Source organism: Paramisgurnus dabryanus, chromosome 19 (assembly GCF_030506205.2).
Source record: "Paramisgurnus dabryanus chromosome 19, PD_genome_1.1, whole genome shotgun sequence".
In the NCBI taxonomy this organism is placed as follows: Eukaryota; Metazoa; Chordata; class Actinopteri; order Cypriniformes; family Cobitidae; genus Paramisgurnus; species Paramisgurnus dabryanus.
This window is the reverse complement of record NC_133355.1, coordinates 16,682,560-16,704,123: the sequence shown is the minus strand read 5'-3', so window position 1 is coordinate 16,704,123 and position 21,564 is coordinate 16,682,560. Positions and strand designations below refer to the sequence as shown.

Sequence of the window (21,564 nt, the reverse complement as noted above, 5' to 3'; positions counted from 1 at the left end):
ATCCCCTGATCGAACCATTCATATTTATAATCTCCTTATCTAAAGATCTTATATACAGGTATGTTCCCTGTCTGTTTTGTGCATATTCATACGTGTTCATTTTACATGCGTATGCATAAACACCAAATACAATGCATACTATATCTTCAATAGCCTACAAAATAATTGACTGATTAAAAAACAAGATTCTGTCTATAAAGACTTATCTTTTGTTAACATTAATGCATTTTCACTTTAAAACTAACTTTAACTTCTTATATTTTTTAAACTGTGGTGAGCATTTAGTTAGTGAGTGGCAATTTTCTGCAAATTTGTATATTCCAAAAACTATATAAACATAAAGCTTATAAACACTCTCATACATTTTGGTTTTATTTTCACCACAAGTTGCTGTGTGTGGTTGTTAAATAAAGTGTCTTGTGTTTATGCTCAAGTGGGCTCAGTGATATGTTAATAATGATATTATGGTGTTTTCTGGGTCAAAGAGGGAAAACTCACAGTTGTATGTATTGAAAGAAACTAATGTATTTTGTGCAGAGGTGTAAAGAGTAGCTTAAAGCCATACTTGAGTAAAAGTACAAATTCCTTACTGTAAAAATTACTCCACTACAAGTTACAAGTCACCAATTTAAATACGACTTGAGTAAAAGTATTAAAGTAACCCAATTTAAAAGTACTCAAGTATTTTTACTCGTACTGAATGTTGTCTCAAAGATGCACTAGTATTCAACACAAAGAGACATTGTAGGTCCGGGCAGTGAAAACTAAGAAAGTTTATTTATGAGGTTTTATTTCCTAATATACAGTAGAAAAGAAATCAAACACCTCAAAATTTTGACCTGGCAGAACAAACACAGATTAAACATAGTCACAGTCTTTTGACTAAAATTTAATTAAGTTTTAGTCATATTTTTGTCATCTGAATTGATTTAGTTTTAGTCTAATTTTATTCAACTAAATGCCATGAGATTTTAGTCTAGAAATCTACATTAAATTTAATTTAAACCCATTTAATTTTAGTCTAGTGTCATTGTGTACTTGAATGTGCCATGCTGAAAAATATATAGCCTAACTTTGTGATATAAATATATGGTAACACTTTACAATAAGGTTCATTAGTTAACATTAGTTAGCTACATTAGTTAACATGAACTAATAATGAACTGCACTTATACAGCATTTATTCATCATTGTTAATGTTAATTTCAACAATTACTAATACTTTATTAAAATCTTGTTAACATTAGTTAATGCACTCTGAACTAACATGAACAAACAATTAAAGCTTACATTTTTATTAACTAACATTAACAAAGATTAATAAATAATGTAACAAATGTATTGCTCATGGTTTGTTGAAGTTGGTTAATACATTAACTACTGTTAACTAATGAACCTTATTGTAAAGTGTTACCAAATATTCTTATATAGGCCTATCCTAAAAAAGATATAATTTTAATATTTAAAAAATTCCAGTAAACTAAAATTACACTAACAGAAATATGATAATGCATATTAAAAACGTGAAGTTGTTCATTTGAAAGATTAATTGTAAACACATGTAGTACGTAACACGACTCTCTCACATTAAGTGCACTACATTTCTTCCGTCATGCATCCCTCTTTACAGTAAATACATTACAGCATACTTGATTAAATGTGAGGACAGTGAAATTGTACACTTATTATCAATCTTATAATGTATTTAAGTTACTCGGGCAATCAGTACAGGACCTCGCTGGTTTATTTTGGCTTATATAGTAAGTTATATCAAGTTATGTACCAGCTCAGGTTAGCTGATAAGGTAGCATCAGAGTATATAAACATTTGTGCTTGCCTTTGAGTTGCGGGATGACCCTCCTGCAATCGCGCATCACTTTTGTTTTGATTGTAGCATCACATGTTTAAAAAATGGTCCCTTGACTGAAGCAAATGTGATATGCATCCATATGTTTGCTCTTTATCTCTTCTCTCAGACCAGACGCGAACTTTTCTCTACAGTTTATGACATACGCAGCACGCAGATGTCCCGCTACGGTGGCTCAACGCAAGCCATTCAGCGTTTGACATCAAAGTACCGCGAGACCAGACTTCTCCATATGCATTTGATTCGCTCTCGCAGTACTTTGATTTCATACGATTGCTTTGCGCAGCGCCAAATGTGTGTGCGTGTAACCTCGCGACCACAGATTCTATCCATCATCACCCTCTGACACTTTCGTCTCGTTTTTATTTGACGAATAAACAATGTAGTGAGTAACGTTAAGTGTCATTTCAAATGTAGTGGAGTAAAGAGTACAAATACCCGATCAAAAATGTAATTGAGTAGAGAGTAAAAGTTGCCTATATTTTTGATACTCAGTACAAGTACAAAGTAGCCCAAAAAATACTTAAGTACAGTAACGAAGTACATTTACTCAAGTACTTTACACCTCTGATTTTGTGATGTAGATTACCTATTACACTTTTTTTTTAAATGAGACTATAAATTTAGGGGATGGGGGCCTCCAAAACCTCTCAGCCCCAGGGCCTCACATTAGGTTAAGGCGGCCCTGGGTATGGCGTTCAGCATGGAAAGAGAGTGTTCAACACTACAGACAGGCTATTAAAACCGCCAGATCTACCTATCTCAGTACGCTTATTAAAGAAAATCATAACAACCCTCGTTTCCTCTTTAGCACAGTTGCGAAACTGACTGGAAACAAAGAACAAACAGAAACCAATAGTAAACTCCAACACAATAGTAACGACTTCATGAACTTCTTTACTAACAAAATTATGTTTATTAGGGAAAACATAGAAACTACGCAAGCAGCCACCACTCTACCCAATAGTACATTTACCACTAGATTATCATACGAACATCTTGAGTCATTTAAACCTACTACAATAGAAGAGCTCTCTAAATTAGTAACGTCATCTAAATCATCGTCCTGTATATTAGACCCCGTTCCCACAAAATTACTAAAAGAGGTATTTCATGTAGTGTCAGACACGGTACTAAATATCTTTAACTAAAATATTAGAAAAAGTAATGGCAAGCCAGCTACGCACATTCATAGCGAATAATAATACATATGAAAAGTTCGAATCAGGATTAAGGCCCCACCATTACACAGAAACAGCGCTGCTTAGAGTTACAAATGACCTCCTATTAACATCCAATCGTGGTAAAATCACATTACTCTTGCCGCAATAGTTAGCCTGTCTGGAACCGAGCTGAATTAAATCACTATAATGTAGGACAATTGCATTACATGTGAACGGCCCCTACGCTAATAGAATTCTGTTTTTGTCTCCCTGTCTCGTCCTCGACCCCGAGGACAATGAGACAAACAGACCCAGTTCCTGTTGCTGTGAAGGTCATTGCACCACTGATCTACTGGCTGTCCTTCACTGGTCTCGTACACACTACAAACTTTCGGGAGTGACAACCGCATTAAAATGCGGGAGTGAATCCCCTAAATGTTCGTTTCATGTCTGTACGGAACAAGACTCACTCCCGAAAATGCGATGATTGACACAGAGATAACCATAGCAACGTTCTGCCGTCTCGCGTGCTTATCACAGATTTGACCAAAATAATAACAACATTGTGTTTTGCAATAAACCTCCATCTTGGCGTTGTGTATTTTATGCTTTTGTGAGGCTGCTTCACAGTACGGAGCGCGCGGTCTTGCAGTGTTGCCAGGTCCTCGTCTTTTTTGTACGTAATTACCGTTTTGGTCCTTAACCGTTTATAGCTTTTGGCTCATGAAGCGATCAAGTTTTTGATGTTAATAAAGCGTGAAGAGGCCGGTCCCAATATTTTGATCTTTGAGGTAAAGCATTTAGATTTATTTCGGTTTATTATTGGATTCTTCTTGTTCGCTGTTTTTTTTTAATGCAAGATCTGGCAACACTAGTCAGCAAACGCTTGTGCCTCTGTCATTTTCTGAACCGCGCATACAGAAGACTTTTTCCCCTTCTAAGCATTTATTTTTTTCAGAAGAGAGACCTGTCCTGTTTATGATGAACGTTTAAACACTTGATTAACTACTAGTTGTTCAGTTCGGTTATGTACACACTGTGCAGAGTTTCTGTAAATGTGGTTGTCACTACCTGCATTTTGCGGGAGTTAATTCGGTTGTGGAATTCGGTTGTCAATACCGTAAATTACTGAACTGTGTGTGCAGGGCCGCCTTAACCTAATGTGAGGCCCCGGGGCTAAGAGGTTTTGTAGGCCCCCCTTCCCCTCGATTTATAGTCTAAATTTTTTTTTAAGTGTAATATCTAGGTAATCTACATCACAAAATGCATTAGTTTCTTTCGAGACATACAACTGTGAGTTTTCCCTCTTTGAGCCAGAAAACACCATAATATTGTTATTAACATATCACTGAGCCCACTTGAGCATAAACACAAGACAGTTTATTTAACAACCACACACAGCAACATGTGGTGATAATAAAACCAAAATGTGTGAGAGTATATATGTTTATAAGCTTTATATTTATATAGTTTTTGGAATATACAAATTTGCAGAAAATTGCCACTCATACTTAAATGCTCACCACAGTTTTAAAAATATAATAAGTTAAAGTTAGTTTTAAAGTAAAAATGCATTAATGATAACAAAAGATAAGTCTTTATATACAGAATCTTGGTTTTTAATCAGTTATTTATTTTGTAGGCTATTGAAGATATAGTATGCATTGTATTTAGTATTTATGCATACATAAGAATGTAAAACGACCAAGTATGAATATGCACAAGACAGACAGGGAACATACCTGTATATAAGATCTTTAGATAATGAGATTATAATGGTGCTATCAGGGGATGATCATTTGAGATGGTCTTGTCGCTCTTTACAATTTACACCGACCGCGGTAAGGGCGTGAAGCGCGAGTGATTTCAATGTTACTGCACCTTTACCGTTGCGTCTCTTTCTCGTCTTTCTAAACCAACAGATGTATGTACTGTGAGCTATCGCTCCAGCTGCGCACGCGTCACTGATATAAACGCGAGTAAACTTAAACTTTATAACAACTAACAGCATTATGTGCGGGAACTCCTTTCTTAATTTAGCGGCACAGTTTCTTGTGCACGTTTGAAGAGACTTCTGCATGCCAGAGACTCAGACAGCTGCACGAGCACAGAGAGAGCGAACGAGCGAGCGAGCGCGCGCACGAAAGAGAGAGAGACCTGCACCTCACTAGTGCTTATTATGAAATTTCAGAAATTACTCTTTCATTTGTTGGTGGATTATTTCCTGTTTCTCTGTCATACTCAGTCTAACGTGCAGGAATGGCAAGTTGACAACGCGCACTTAATTACATATGTTACGTCTGACATTTTATTTCACGTTAAGTTACAACGGACCAATCAGCAGCCATGTAACGTTCAATTAGAGTGATTGACAGAAAACCTGACAAGTTACAAAACAATATGACCTTTTCAGCTCATCATGAACGCAAACTTGGGAGGCCCTTGAACTTGGGAGGCCCCTGGGCTTCAGCCCAGGTAAGCCCGTGCATTAAGGCGGCCTTGTGTGTGTGTACAGAACAGGATTAAGCATTAAAAGGTGAAGTGACAACCGAATTAATATGCAGTGTGTACGGGACCAATGTGATGCCCAGCCGATGCGCGACCAACGACTGAACCAGTTTAATCTGCTTACCCGCTTCCTATCCCTACCGTGTCTATATATATAAATATATATTCATTTCTCCCTAGGGTTTTTTGTCCTTCTAGGAGTTTTTCCCACCGGGTTTTCTCCTAAGGGGTTTTTTTAGTCCCAGGGAGAGTCATCCAACTTTGGCTTAGCTTAGCACTTAACTGTATACGTTACATTATTAATATGCACGCTTGTACGGTTTTAACCTTAGCCGCAATATTTTACTTCTTATCCTATCTATTGATTTTCAGTGTTCTCCTCTACATCTACTCATGTAAAGCTGCTTTGCAACAATTAACAATTGTGACAAGCGCTATATAAATAAAATTGAATTGAACTAATCCTTTAAAAATTTATTTTCACTGTGACATAAGTTGTTGGTTGTTGTGAAACCCTTGTTTATTAAACTAGCTAGTAGCAAACACACACACTAGCACACAAAAAACTGAACTTTTTCTTCATTTATTGTTTTAATAGTACAGAAACAGGCACTACAGTATATGAAGACTGCTGTGTATCCATTAATTCAGTGAGGCAAACAGTTTTGGCACTGATCCTGAACATTAGAGCTTAGCTGCTTTCTGAACACAGGATGGTGGATCTAGCACAACCAAGATTCAACATGTTTAATATGGACGGAAAGAGGACATCAAGCTCCTCGTGACTCTAATAAAGCTCAAGATGAGGTATGAATGAAGACATTAATCAACAGAGTCAATGTCAGTTTAACATTACAGCTGAGAAAGTGCAAATAATCCTTTTGAGACAACGGACAGAAAAGTTTGAAGAGTGTCACTTAAAACCTAAAACAGCTATTGCCACCTTAACAAATCATTTAGGTCCTTCACATTGTTTTTTTAGATAAAAAATAAAAATAACAAAATAACAATTCTTAAATTTCACTCAAAAACAATTCTTAACACAAAAATTAAAATACTAGAAATGTCATTTATCTATGATATGGAAATAAAAATAAAGGAAATACTGCCAAATCATTGTTACAGTATCATCCTTACAAAACAAACAAAAAATTACAATAATGTTGATTAAGGGGCGATTCACATTTCGCGTCTTTTGCGCGCTCAAGTCCACACTGCATCAACTTAAAAACATTCCAACTTTTCAGAATGCCGCAAGCGCACCGCAGGACAAGAACCAAACAACGGTCGCGTTTTCCACGCGGTTTTAGACGCAAAATGTGAACTGCCCCTTACAATGCTGCCAAATGTCATGCTGACACAACAATCATACATTTTACACTGTGTGGTCAGAAAAAGCATCACACATAACAAACCTATGGTCAAACCTATTTAGACACATAAATAAATACCACAGTTACTAACCTGGGCCTAGACGCAGTTCATGATGCGTCAAATTCAAGTTCTGTAATACGAAATCCTCCAGAAAATGTCAGTCAAATAACATAGCTGGTATAATGGCAACAACTCTATCAATGTATTATTAATGATAGTGTTATTTTATTTTCGGAAAGCATTTATCTTAAGTTGAAAAATGATATGGCCTGAATAACAGAATCACATTTTCACAATCAAAACTAAATGGAGTGTTAGACAGTAGGTCCAACTCTGCAATATGAAACCAGCAAACAATGCACAACTAATGTCATTCAAAGGTTTGCATTGTGAATGCATTATTCTCCCAAGGAACTAAATACAGCCTTGCTTACTTATTAGTTGTGTTCTCCCAAACAATAACTTACACAAAGCTAAACAAAAACTTGGCCCCACTGCCTAAAACACAAACTTTAAAACACTTGTGATTTCACAAGTTTATTTGTCCCTCCCTACTATAGAGAAGCCTGTTCTCTGAAGACTAGAAAGTGTAAGCACAGCAAACGAAGTGTGCGATGGATTATTACCAGTGTGAAACATGGAAGACAACTATGGCTTGTTATTCATATATAACATTCAAAAAGTCAATTATCAAACCTGTGATAACACAATGCTTCTGAAATTCCCGAATAATTGCGTAAATAATTATCCTAAACCAATTCAAGGTCTTGCCAACACACACTGACCATAGCCCCATAAAGTTCCTATGTTTATCAGATGAGTGTTCCCTCGCTCTCAAACGCTGTACTCATACTTTCCCAGTTTCTTGGGTTCGCTGCTCGGGATGCACCAGTCGTCGGCCTCCATGCTTGTTTGATAATGCCTTAAAGCTGACTTGTTAAACACAGGAAGTCTCTCTATTGATTCAGATGATAAGGCCTGTTATAAACAGAAGAGTAAAATGAATAAACTGTTTTGAGGGATGAGCTATGGACTGAGCCTTTAAAGGTGCAGTGTGTAGATTTTAGTGGCATCTAGCAGTGAGATTGTGAATTGCAACCAACGGCTCAGTCCTCCGTTCACCGAAATATATAGGGAAGATATGGTTGTTGCCACAGGACAAACATGTTGTCTAAGACAAAAAACAGAACTAGTGACAAAATGTGCTCTGTAGAGCAGTTTGTCCATTTAGGGCTACTGTAAAAACATGGCGGTACAATATGGCGACTTCCATGTAAGGGGACCTGCGGGGTATGAAGATAAAAACGGCTCATTCTAAGGTAATAAAAACAATACTCATTAGTCATTTCATACTTCTACAAAGTTACACACTGCACCTTTAATAGATTTCTGTTATGTTTCCTTCGCTTAAAGCTCATAGTTTCGATCCCAGGGAACACACATACTTTTGAAAAATGTACAACTTGACAGCTTTGGATAATAGTGTCTGACAAATGTGTAAATGTATTGTAGAGTTCTTTATTGACTTGAAAACAGTCAGTGTGTACCTTTAAATATATGACTGCTGCTGTGCCATATCCCTCCATGGAGTAAAGCTGCAGATCTCCCTGGAAGTACTTGGCATACAGGCGGGAGATAGGAAGACCATAGCCAAAACCAGCCTGCGAAAAAATGGGTGTGAAAGCAAGGAAGAGAGAGACAAGCATAACAACTGCATTACAATTCTAACCTGCTGAAAACGGCACAATGAGCTGTTGGTAATTCTGCTCATTTATAACCCTGCTTACTTCTGTAAAGTCACAGATTACACTTGTTCAAAGTTTTAACATGCGTTAACATAACACAATATACTGTAACAAACACTACACAAAAAGGACTTCTGCACACGCTACGTTTCAAACTGGGGCTCTTACCAGGGGTGCGTTGCGGGAATCTCCAACCACAGGACTCGGTGCGGTTGAATACATGTAGCTGTAAAGTCTCTCGATTTTTCTCAAGGGAACTCCACCTCCTCTGTCGGACATCTATTACAACACAGGAGTCATCGCAAAACATGTTTGTAAGTTAAATGAAAAGTATTATGAACCGTAATATATATGAGGCATGTCAACGAAAGCTAACCTTGATGGTTAGGTCTTCTTTTCCCAGAGAAACTCTCACTTTGATTGGTGGGAGATGTAGGCTGGTCTCATGAGTTTCAACAGTTGCTCTCATTGCATTCTGTTATGGAGAAAAGCAATCTCATATGATCTTCAAATGCATCACAAACACACAGTTACCAGCTTTAGGACTTACTTTACCTGAATTTGAAAAATCAGACATTATTTAATACTCATAATCATATTGTTCCAAACTCTATAAGTCATGATAGCATTTGTGAGGAACAGACCGAAATTTAAAGGGATAGTTCGGCCAAAAATTATATTAAACCCATGATTTACTCACCCCCAAGCTGTCCGAGTTGCATATGTCCATCGTTTATCAGACAAACACATTTTAAATAAAGTTTTAAATATGGATATTTCTACAACAACACCGCACAGATTACCCTCAGAAGACCTTTGTTTATCATCCTGGAGCCGTTTGGATTTATTTTGTGAAGGATGGACGCACTTTTTTTGGACTTGAAGGTCGTGGACTATGGGTGGACCCGTAACATTACATTTAATTAACTGAAAGATCTAAAACATTTTATAAAATATCCGAAAATGTGTTTGTCTGGAAAACGATGGACATATGCAACTCGGACAGCTTGGGGGTGAGTAAATCATGGGTTTAATATCATTTTTGGCCGAACTATCCCTTTAAAGGTGCCAAAGAATGCATTGAAATAATATGTTAAATTGTTCTTTGATATCTACATAGAAGGTATGTAACTGGTCTATTTTTGCCCTATTTGGAAAGGTCATGAATAATAATGCTGAGCTCTGCTCTGATTGGCTCCGCTCTGCGGCTCATGTCAATAGCTCACATTAGTCAACAGACCTTATATTTTGGAGCCTGTATCAGACAAAAATACAGATTTTGAGGAACAACTAATTGTTTGGAGATTGTTAATGGACATTTCTGAGGGGTAAGTTTGTCTTTTTTTCAATATGGACCTGCAAAACCTGCGTACGTGAGGTTTACATAAAAATGAGGAAACAAACGCGTTTGAGGGTCTTGATGTGTCATTCCCATGTACAGAGCTCTTAGGCCGGTGACACACTGGATGCGTGGCGTATCTGTTGCGTGTCAGTTGCGTGGCGGCTGCTTTGCGTTTTCTGTGTCTGTACATACCAGAAACATGCCTGACTCAGCGCTGACGCGCTGCTGTTGCTATAGGTGACGTATATTTTGGCTGGAAACGCTTCCAAGACGCTTGCGTGTGGCGTGAAAAATAGGCATCGGTTCTATTTCTAGCAAGCACGCGTTTTCCGCGCGTCTCATGCAGGCAGTCTGCAAGCTCTAACCTGTTAACATGGAAGCCGAATTAAAAACGGACACGCCACGCAGCTGAGACGCTTACGCCACGCATCCAGTGTGTCACCGGCCTTATAATTCATATATGCCTAGGTAAATACAGTTTTACATTCTATGGCACCTTTGAAGTTCTTGGTCCAGCTGTAGCTTTCATATTTAACCCATATTTGAACCTTACAAGTCAAGACACATTGTGCAGGGTTTGACGTCAATGAAACCAAATGTCAATGGTGGCTGCAGGTCTCCTAACAAACTGAGACATACCGATATTCAAACCTTTTCGGTTGTCTTTACTGGAAATATGAAAGTCATGCAACAACAAATTCAGTCAAACAACATGATGAGGTTAAGTAAATAATAACCTGATTTTCATTTAAAATTGCTTATTTAAGAGTATTGTGTATGTGGAGTAAGACATAAATAGAGTTAATGTACCTTGAAGAGCTCAAAAAGCATGTGATACAGGTGAGAAGGCACATAAACTATGTGTACGGGCTCGTTGGGTCCTTTATCTGCAAAAAATAAAACAACAATGTAACATGATCTTGTTATTTTAACAATCCATATTTTCTTGCCACCACACTGACACAGCCGATAGACAATATAGTATGCTGGCTATGTATCTGTAGCTATGTGTTGGTAAAACAGGTGACCAAATGCAAATGGTGTGCTCACTCAACCCTATTAAGGGGTTGTGTATACAGTACAGTAATATTTACATGTTAAAGAGATAAAAGAAGACTAACTGTGCCAAGATTATGCAACTGTGTACACAACGCTGTTCCAGTTAGATCAATGTGGATTACATAACAGTTTAGTTTTGACATACTGTAACATCAAATTCAAACATGTTACTACTGCCTATCAATCTACACCTTACAAAAAAGTGGAATTACTCAAAACAACTCATAGGCATATTATATAACATGCAAGGAAAGGATGTGGCGTTTTAAAACACTGCATACCCATAATTCCCACCAATCAATTTCAGTGTTCCGACGTCAAACGTTTCCAAATCTTTAGACAAGCATTGTTGCATCATCGTGTGTATAAATGAATTTGTTAAGACTGCCGCTGCACAGCTCAGGCCTTCTCAAAGGTTAGGACTCACCACACACAGCCCACACAAAGACTGAACTGAAAGTCTGAGAGAGGAAATTCTCGCTCACAGTTGACTTGGTTGATTTCCACTTCAGGAGACGTCAAATAGTATTGATCACAAAGCATCTTGGAACTCTCAAAGGCATCTGGAGTGAGAAAAAAATGGAGAGATATATTTCACAACAATAGCAATGTCCATTTCTCTAAGCTAAGGAAACATTAAAATATGGAGCAGAAAGAATATTTCATACAGATTTCCTCAGAATATAATTAGGTTTTATTCATAGAGTTAAAAGTGTTTTGTTTACCTTTTACAACCTCCACAACGTCACAGTTTGGGTCGATACTGCCAATGTGTTTGGGGTGGGCTGGATTGGTGCTGCCATCAAAGATTAATGCTAAAATAAACACATTTTGTTGTAAGAACATTGTAAAGCAGGTCTATTAAATGTAACAATGATATAATTTTGGAGGTAGTTGACACATAATGGGTGTTTGGACGCTGTCAATTACTTTTTTAAAACATCAATATTTTATGTTAAAATTTATATATACATACATTACGAGGAGTATTAATATGCTCCCTGTATTGGGCTGATTGTTTGTTTCCTTGACAGTGGTATTTATTTTACAGGGACATTCATTGCAGGTGCACTCTTTCGCTTCCTGCTTGCTCCAACTGACTTCTGCAACTAATTTCCTTTGAACAAGCTTCCCAGCAAGCAATTTTGGCTAAAAAAAAAAAAAGGCTAAATTTGGGCTCCCAGTGAAAGTCTAATAGATGTTGAACCATAGCCCAATAAAAGACGTTGCATATACTTTTACAACATGTAAAAAAATGAAAGCAAACACATTAAACACCTGTTGACTTTCCTTAAATGATGGAATATCGTACATCTTTATTATTTTGGCAAAATTGTCATGTAACCAAATTATTTAGGGTGTAAGTGGGTTACTCATAACCGGACTATATTGGGTCTATAGTTAACCCTTGCCTCTGATACTAAGTGCATAAGTATAATTTTTAATTTTAATTAAAAGATTTGATTAAATACATTTTCCTAGTTTTACATTGGTTGTACCACCTGACACAAAAATGTATTCGTCTACCTAAGCTGTTTTTTAGTATTTTAGAAAAAACTAAAATCTCTCATAAGCGATGGCTGGATCACTGGGATCCATTTATCATGTAATATCATGTTTACTGTTTATACTTGTTAATTTCTCAATAAAAGATCCATAAGATTGTGGTTGTACCACGCTGACATTTGAAAACATTCAAATGGTTAAACCAAAGGATTAAAATTATCCCAACAGCTACTGAAATTTGTAAAATGTGATTTATAAGGTTTTATAAGGAAAGGTTTCATACACAAAACAACGCTGAAATATTTTAATTTAATTTTTAATAGACCCTTGTCTTAAACTGTTAATTTATAGACAGTTGCTCCGCCTGACATTTTACAAGTTTGAGAAACCAAAACATATTTATTATTAAAAAAGTACAGATTTTTTTTAACTATATAGGTTTTATAGAATAAAGTGAAAGACTTCATAAATATATCAAGTAAATAATACACCTGGACACAAAAATGTGCTGGTCATGTCATTGACCCATGGTAAAATAAATAGTAACAATTATCAAGTTTTCCATAATTTTCAAATATTTTATTGTTGCTTCTTTAACTGGCCATGCGAATATTTGTTTTTGAAATACAAATCATCTATGCAGTCCAAACTTGTTTTACATTATCAATAGACCACAAGTCTTTTTCAACTAGAGCTTAATATACTGCTTATCTGGCTTCAGTAGACATCCCAAAAAACTTACTGTGCTGATTCATCAGCATGCGTGTAGAGATTCTGCTCATGTAGAAGCGGTCCAAAAAGTACTGGACGTTCTGATTGGTCACAGGATCCACGCCAAAAGCTTCCTTGTACTCTAACACACCCTGTGCCATGGTGGGCATCACGTTATTATGCCTGTTCCTGACATTGATCAGCGTTTCTGTGAATCTGAGAGACATGCGACCTGTTTATTAGAGGTCAGTGAAAGCAGGCTGGAGCCAAGTTAAACATGAGCTAAATTTGTGTGGGATTCATCCAGAACTTTGTTCATTTCCTAGAATAGCCCTTAGATTGCACTTACCTAGTCAAAACCTTTTTATCATCTGGGTCCTTCTCCAGAAAGTCAACCAGTTCCATTAGACTCTGTGCGTACCTATTTTTGGGAGCACACAGGTTGTTTAGACTGATGTAAGTGGGCAAAAATCAAAAGGGCATAATAAGAGGCATAGGCTGTGTTTAGAGGAAATTGCTGCTGGTTACATTTATGGGCATTTGAAGGATCAGTTTGAACCTATGATGCTTAAACTGCTAAGTAGGCAGCTCATGTATGCTTTCAGACATATAGCCGGAACGCTCCACCGTAACAACATAATACATTTTACACAGTTGTTTTTTAAATGCCTAAAGTAGGCTTTTAATAGTATGGTAGTATTTACAGCACATATTGATCATATTCATACACCATCAATTTTAATGATGAATCCAGGCTGGCTGTGATTAAAGGTGACATAGAATGATTGAACAGGGTATTTATCCTTGTTCTGTGATGTGACATGTAGACAAAAATTTTTTTGTTTGGGTCTGTAATGCTTTAGAAGCTTCCTAAAAACCTCTCTCAGATAGCTCTATTAGGGTGGGGGATTTTAAACAAGTGGTTTTGCACCTATTTGGCTCCCCCTACTGGCTTAACTTGCAATCTCATTACTGATTGGCTGACTTTGCTGCCACTCAAAAAATGTAGCCAATTATTTTAAAGTGGAGGGGCAGGGAGATGCCTGTGATGTCATAAGCATCAGTTTTTCAGATTGGGCCGTTTTCTGGCTGACATTTCTAAAAGAGGAATTTCTATGAGACTGAGATATTTAGCATGTACAGCACTTTTTGTATGTTTGTGAATGTGGGTAGACTACCATTATTCAACAAAGACAAGGTAAAAATGGTTTTTCATTCTCTGTCCCCTTTAAAATTAAGCTAAAATTCACCCAAGCAACAGTGTTTTGCGTCATTACACATTTCATAATCTGATTTGTTTATATTAAGACTGAAAATGTTACAGTGCACCTGTCTGTGTAAAGTGTCAATGATATTTGACACTGCACAGCACTTCTGTAAACATCAAAGTGACATTTAGCCTGGCCTTTCATCTTAGCATGAGTCACTGATATTCTGACATTCTAAAACAGACAATGAGCAAAGAAGACTTTAAACCCAAGATTTTAAAACAACAACAAACATGAAGTTTTCAAAATAGACAGAGTAATACATTATAACTATGGGTAAAATCCTTTATACTACAATGTTTTTGTTCAGCTGATTAGTCATAAACAATTAGGAAATGAAATAAATAATGTTCATTACTTTAAAGATCCGCTTTTAGAGTTCAGTTTAACCTGTACAACTATTGACTAGTGACACAAGAGACTCCTAATAAAATGTTTATGATAGCTACCTGGTCTTGTCTATCTAGACCTTTAAGGAGACATATAACTATATATAGTATAGTATATTGTGTATTGTGACTGTATAGTTCATGTAACTTCTGCATTGTTTGCATTAATGCACCCAAGACTTTTATCCAAGATATTGATATAACAAGACTGCAATGAATAGGGGTAATGCAATGTTCAGTATGCTCTGGCGATAAAAGTCCCGCCTTCAAGTTTAAAAGAACCAATCATCAATCGATAAAGAGCGACGATTCTCTGGGGGAGGGGTTTTGTGCAGAAGCTGATGTGTTCTTGAAAAAAGGTGTTTTTAGAATAATTTGAAACAAAAATTATGATACAGTCTGGTTTAATTATTGGTTTGAAATATGAAGAGCTCAGATGCAAAACTCTAAGTGCGTCTGACATGTTTTCTTGTAAATAAGCATTTTTTTAGTAGACTATTTAAGGGGACATATCAGGAAAATCTTACTTTTTCCATGTTTAAGTGCTATAATTGGGTCCCTAGTGCTTCTACCAAACTAAAAAATGTGAAAAAGATCAACCCAGTTACTTAGTTTTGGTAAACCATTTTCTGTAAGCATGCGAAAAAATAGGTAAATGAAATTTGGCTCCCCCTGTGATGTCAGAAGGGGATAATACTGCCCCTTAATCTGCACTATCCAACCACTGCATCATATGGTGCAGAGATCAACTCGCATTAAAATGACACACCCAGAAACAACACATATTTGCTCACACCTACAAAGTGTCAATATTAACATGTTATAATAAAATATTTATATGGTATTTTGAGCTGAAACTTCACACACATATTCATGGGACACCAAAGACTTATTTGACATCTTAAAAGTCTTGTGAAATATCCCCTTTAATGGATTCTGCCAACAGTATTTCTGAATGGCCTGAGGCTAGGATTAAGCAGATTTTAAGTTCAAGTATTTGATGAACATATAATAATGCTGAGAGCATTCGGTTAATATCATTTTCGTATTTTTAATGGAGGTGGCGTTTAGTGGCTTTTGGATCTCTCGGCAGAAAACATCCAGTTTACATAATGTCCTCAATTACATGATTTTCAATGCAGTACAGCTGACCTGAACACAAAGCCTTTGCCAAACATTGGATGACAAGACAAAGCTCAATATCAGTTATTGTTTGCGTATATAAATCATTTAGAAGACTGTAAACAATGTCTATTCTTATACTTTCCATACACAACAGGCTAATCTCATGCATGACGTGTACTCTAAAAATGCTGGGCTGTTTCAACACACGGTAAGTAAAATATGGACAAACGTAACTGCTGGGTTAAATGATCCTAGAAAATGTTTAAAAAAAAACAACAGATCACGCTAATTTAAACTTTTAAGTGTTTTAGTATACATGCATATTCACTTGAGAGGTTACTAGGTTACTACCAACCCTTAAAGTTCGTCTACTTCTTATGACTACTCGCACAATATTCTCATAATATTGATATTTTTTGGATTTACAAAAATGCATTTGCTTAATTTACAATGAGTTTAACAAGTTAACTATCAAAGACCTTTGCTCAACCAATTCACAGCCCACAGATTAGAAAGACTTATTTCTTTATAGTGTATGAAAGATATAAGGACAGCTGTCAGAATGTCATATTCAGCAATTCTGTTTCCATGATGTAAACGCCAATGAACTTTGACCTCAGGTTCAAATTTCAGACCTAGCAGCTATTAATTTTTACATTCAGAATACATTCAGTGTTCCCTTCATATATGTAATCAGTTCAGTCAAAACAATTTAGATGATCTAAAACAAAAGCAGAATAATAACAAAATGCTGACTTATGCTATTGACATCCTAAATATTTGCTAGGAGGTAGTCTTAATGTGCTGACTCCGCAATGTACTGATACAAGTATGTTTCCTAATACTGTTTTAGAAAAATACCACCCCATTTGTTTTTTTTTTAATCATAACAATTCCAAACAAACAAGTCCTTAAGTTTATTGATTCAAAGTCAACCAATGTCACTTTACATTACTGTACAATTACTGATTGAAAATTGCTGATAAACTGTTTACCTTTTAATGCACTGTAAGTTGCTTTGGGTAAAACAAATGCATAAATCTAAACACAGATGGTCTACAGAGCGGAGGAGATCGTTGTTTAGTTTCCAGAGAAAATCGTTTGGAGAACCAGTTTGAAACAAACATTTGTAGTTTGGTTTGGTGATGCTAAGGATTCTCACCAGCTTTGAAGTAGCTTCAGTGAAGGGGTGCTAAGCAGTTTGTCGGGGAGGAAGTCGATCTCCTTCATGATGTTGGCTAACCGGACGGGAAGCTCTTGCCTTAAAAACATGAAGGAGGTCTTCTCGCAGGCATTGGCAGATCCTGTGAGCAAGACTTTACAATGTAAGAACTGAACTACTGGAACTGTTCAGTCTATATGCAATACAGTATGGAGCCCAGTGACCTAAATATAGGTGTGATGCCTATATTAATAAACACGTGCTTGAATACCGAAAGCATTACATGTGTTAACAAAAACAGATTGTATCTGAAGATCATTCAAAGTCTGTAATAACTTTATTTGATCTGTTTGTTTCGCCTCATCTGTCAAATAACAAAACATTTCATGCACGTTGCAGGTCGTTTTCCTGCTACAGTAAAAGTATGGTGATACTACAGGACAGTTATAGTAATAGTTGATAATATTGTGATTTATCTATCATATACAATGCTTTTCAAAACATAAAAATACCACAGTATTTCCATGCTAAACTAACTCATGTGAAAATAAACAGTAAAAACCTGTTAGTAAAGTAAAGACAGTTGATTTTCAACCACAACCACAATGTTTACAGTTGTTATGAAAATACCCATCCTTTTACTACAGTAACAGCGTTCGGGTCATTAGCTAGTGCATTGCTAGCAACACAAGGTCATGGTTTAACTTGTTAAATTATGATAAAAAATGTATAGTATAGTCCGCCAAATGGATTAATGTACATGTAAACCACAGTAGTACTTTAGTATTATCAGTAAAACCCTAATAACGACAAATTTACGATGGTCTTGGTATAATAACCATACTTTAACCATACAATTTGTAGTAATAATATATGGTAATGCAAAACATTTTACTATAATAAAGCCATAACGTTGGTTAATAATCCTAATGGCTGTGCATTAGATCCACTGCAATCAGGTAAACAACTTACCAAAGTCAATGAACTGCTTCATTGAGAGAGGGGACGGAGAGTACTTTGAAAATCTGTCCACTTGCTTGGGTATGTTCAGCTTTGAGCTGTTCTTTAACAAAATATGAGCAAACTTCATGTTAGCTGTCTAGTTAAATCCTAGGTTTTGAAATGTGCTCGATAAAAGTCATTCATCAGATCCTGCAGTTCGCAAAGTTTGGCATCCTGCCACAACCAATTGCTTTTATAACATTTATGAAGATCTCCGTAAAAAATACGATGGGGTCTGATGATGGTCAACGTAGAGAAGTCCTTCCAAGTCTCGATTCGCCCTTTTTCGGTTTAATTTGTCATTGCGCCAAAACAAGAACAACTGACCAGCACAAGGTACAACAGGGTACAAACAAAACACGAGGGAGGGAGGGAGACTGTTACTCAGTTCTGCATAGAGTAATATAATAGATTTTCTGATACGCCTCAAAGTCATGGTTATTTACACTTATCAACACCAACAAAGTATACAGATGTTAAATATATGTTTTAAAAATGTTGAAAAGGAGATGGATTAAATAATTTATTTTATACTGTTTGTAGCACATTTGACACAAACGGACGCCGCTGATCTACGCTCTGTATGTCTATACTGAGAGAAAGTTCGGCGCATGCGCACAGTGAAACTAGATCAAAGGTCTTTGGGAGTGGGACTGATGCGTGCGTGATTTTAAAGACAGCGGTAGTGGTGTTTTGCACTGTGTTCTGTAACGTGACCAACGTGACCGAGAGCACATATGCATCCATTATCATGGATTTCTTCCATTTTTATATAATACAAATACACATTTATTTTGGTTATTATTTGTAAATGTACAATGACCCTCCCGTTATCAATAACGACATCTCTGTTGGATGTTAAATTAGCTTAAATTTTGTATTTTGACCATTTTTGACAATTGCTACGCCTAGTGGGGTTAAAGTGACATAAAAACTGAACATGTGTTGTTGTCATGTTACAGGTTGGATGTTAAACTTTTATATAGTTGTAGGTCAGTGGATCTGAACATTTTTGACTTTAAGACCCTACCCAATAATTTAACTTAAATATTTATAAAAACTGTAGACTATACAGTTAAAATACAGTATAAATGTATAAACTATCCAAACACAGAGACATCTCTTGATTTTAGTTGGCTTTGTAACTGTTAAAGCTTATTTAATGATTGTTTGGTCTTTTTAAAAATAATTTTAGTCACCTTGAGCCTTCCTTTAAAGTCTGTTGAGGCCCCCTAGCGGGTCTCATGCTCCTCTAGTTGAGAAACTGCTGTAGGGTAAAAAATATATTGGGCTGAACTGATTTGCATGATCCAGTAAGGACAATTTCGTTAAAATGTCGCCAACCGTCAGTGAATTGTAAATGGTTATTCGTCCTTTGCATATTTATGGGCTTATGTTATGTACAGACTGAAAGATACATTTAGAAAGTGACAGTCACCACAGAAAAATCCTAACATTGGTCCCACAGTTTTTATGTATAAATCATATCTATATTAACCACTAGATGGCACTGTTGTTACAGATTAATTCATTTTTTATATTTACAGCCATTGGAAGCACCCACTGGTAGGATCAGTTTCAACTCAGAGGTGCAAGGCGGTCATTGAGCATCTGTAATTTCTGAAAAATGTAGACCAGTATCATTAAATACAGCTTGATTGGGTTTGCCAACTGCTCAACTGCATTTCTGAATTATCGCATTAAACATGTTTTAATGCGAGGGGAATATTAAAGCGGACTGTGAACAGCAGCAGTGATACAGCATATTTGCAGTGGACAGCATCCACACGGGGAGCAGGTAGGTAGTGTCATGCACACCAGATGCTTATTTTGTCATTGTTACATAACTGTGAATTTTTATAGGTGCATTTTATTGTAATTATGTGGCGTTTTTCATTCATAATGCTCGATGACTTCATAATCGCTTATGGAGTGTGACGTCATACTCTTGGTACCAGTAGGTGTGTTCCAGTTTTCAGATGGCACTGCGCTGAACTTTCGCATTATGACATCAATGTACCGCGAGAGGGTTTCGAAAATTCAGTTTCAAATCGGTCTCGCGGTACTTTGATGCTGATCGGTCTGCGCAGCGTCGTATGAAGCTTGGTAGCAATAGCAAACTGCTAGCATCATTTGTTTTGTAGCATCTGTGAAATAAAACTGAACTTTAAATCGAGGTTTCCCGTAATTCACTGTAATCAAATTGGGTCATGAAACGAGAGCATCATGTGATTTATTGCCCACAGAACGTGTTTCTGGACCAACAAGCTTGCATAAAAATACAATAATTTTTCACAGACTGGATTAACAACAATGTATGCTATTTGCGGTGGTTTATAAAACCTTCACAATTTTCCGATTTAATACAGATTTTTTTTGTGTTGATTTCAATTTTTTATTTATTTATAGGAGACTTTTATTACATTTTTGATTATGTCCAGGGTGCCCTTTTTGTTTTGATCAACCTCACAAAATTTGGATTGGGGTGGGTATAGGGGTGGGACTGCAATACCCATAGTAAAGAAACAAATCTAATGGGTTCTTTGTGTTAGGATCCCTCTTAAAGTCATGTAATTTATGTATTTCATGTAATTTATCTTCTGATAACAATCGAATATGTAAAGTCATCGACCCCCAAATAGTAACAATAGTCTGTTTGGTAGGCAGCCATTTTACAATCAATGTTATTAAAGAGTTTAATAATAATTTCTGCTTCCACAGGACACAATGGCCGATAAAAGTGACTTAAAAGCCGAACTTGAGCGCAAAAAACAGCGCCTTGCTCAGATCAGAGAGGAGAAGAAGAGGAAAGAGGAAGAAAGAAAGAAAAAAGAGGTGGGATGACATTTCAGTGAGAGTTACTCGGACCAATGAACAGCATTTTATTCAGAATGAGCTTAGACTATATCATAAATTTCTACCAATGTATGTTTGTGTCTGCACACATAAACAGTCAGAGACACAACAGAAAGCAGAAGTTGCTCCTGAGGATTCAGATTTGGACCGCAAGCGGAGAGAGACCGAGGCCCTTCTCCAGAGTATTGGAATCTCACCCGAACCTTCATTAGGTACAGTACAGAGACTTCTGGACCGGATTCAAATATCCATCTGTACCACATCCATCTCATTCAACAATGCCTGCCTCCAAAATGCATTAAAAAATGGTCTTTTTAATGTTGCCAAAACCAGTCTGTGTAATATTTTGGGTTTGAGTTTCAGTAGGTCTACAGTAATGCTTCATGACTGGGACGTCATCCAAACCTCTTTTTCTGTGGGCTATTCCCAGTCATTTATTCGTCTGTTGTGTTTTGTGTTTTATCCTTTCTTACCATACTGTACCTCC

The 21,564-nt window shown here is 36.5% G+C and overlaps 2 protein-coding genes across 3 annotated transcripts in view; one reads left to right on the top strand and one right to left on the bottom strand.

Annotated features, from left to right (window-relative positions):
• Positions 1-6,105: 6,105 nt before the first annotated feature.
• Positions 6,106-18,583, bottom strand: pdk4 (pyruvate dehydrogenase kinase, isozyme 4). Of its 2 annotated transcripts, XM_065291760.2 has the most exons (11): positions 18,192-18,582; positions 17,220-17,361; positions 13,625-13,696; positions 13,307-13,491; positions 11,784-11,873; positions 11,544-11,621; positions 10,810-10,886; positions 9,034-9,132; positions 8,826-8,936; positions 8,460-8,573; positions 6,106-7,890 (listed from the first exon to the last, which is right to left on the bottom strand). In XM_065291760.2, the coding sequence occupies exons 1-11, from the start codon at positions 18,307-18,309 to the stop codon at positions 7,747-7,749; spliced, it is 1,230 nt and encodes a 409-aa protein (XP_065147832.1). In that variant the 5' UTR covers positions 18,310-18,582; the 3' UTR covers positions 6,106-7,746. The 2 variants fall into 2 exon arrangements, with proteins under 2 accessions (XP_065147832.1, XP_065147839.1); XM_065291767.2 differs by lacking the exons at positions 6,106-7,890; positions 8,460-8,573; positions 8,826-8,936; positions 9,034-9,132 and having other exon boundaries at positions 11,486-11,621; positions 18,192-18,583.
• A 1,175-nt stretch (positions 18,584-19,758) lies between these two features.
• Positions 19,759-21,564, top strand: part of LOC135781328 (cytoplasmic dynein 1 intermediate chain 1) — a 70,846-nt gene continuing 69,040 nt past the window's right edge. The window contains exons 1-3 of the mRNA XM_065291750.1: positions 19,759-20,019; positions 20,943-21,056; positions 21,175-21,289. Of these exons, the coding sequence (XP_065147822.1) occupies positions 20,949-21,056; positions 21,175-21,289 (223 nt within the window). The 5' untranslated portion in view covers positions 19,759-20,019; positions 20,943-20,948. The remainder of the gene's footprint in view (positions 20,020-20,942; positions 21,057-21,174; positions 21,290-21,564) is intronic.

Excerpts from the sequence above, each read along its gene's own strand:
- pdk4 (XM_065291760.2), bottom strand. The coding sequence starts at position 18,309 with ATGAAGTTTGCTCATATTTTGTTAAAGAACAGCTCAAAGCTGAACATA. Across the intron at positions 10,887-11,543 it reads GGAAATCAACCAAGTCAACT|ATAAAGGACCCAACGAGCCC; the intron begins GTGAGCGAGAAT and ends TATTTTTTGCAG. Across the intron at positions 7,891-8,459 it reads CAGCAGTCATATATTTAAAG|GCCTTATCATCTGAATCAAT; the intron begins GTACACACTGAC and ends TGTTTATAACAG.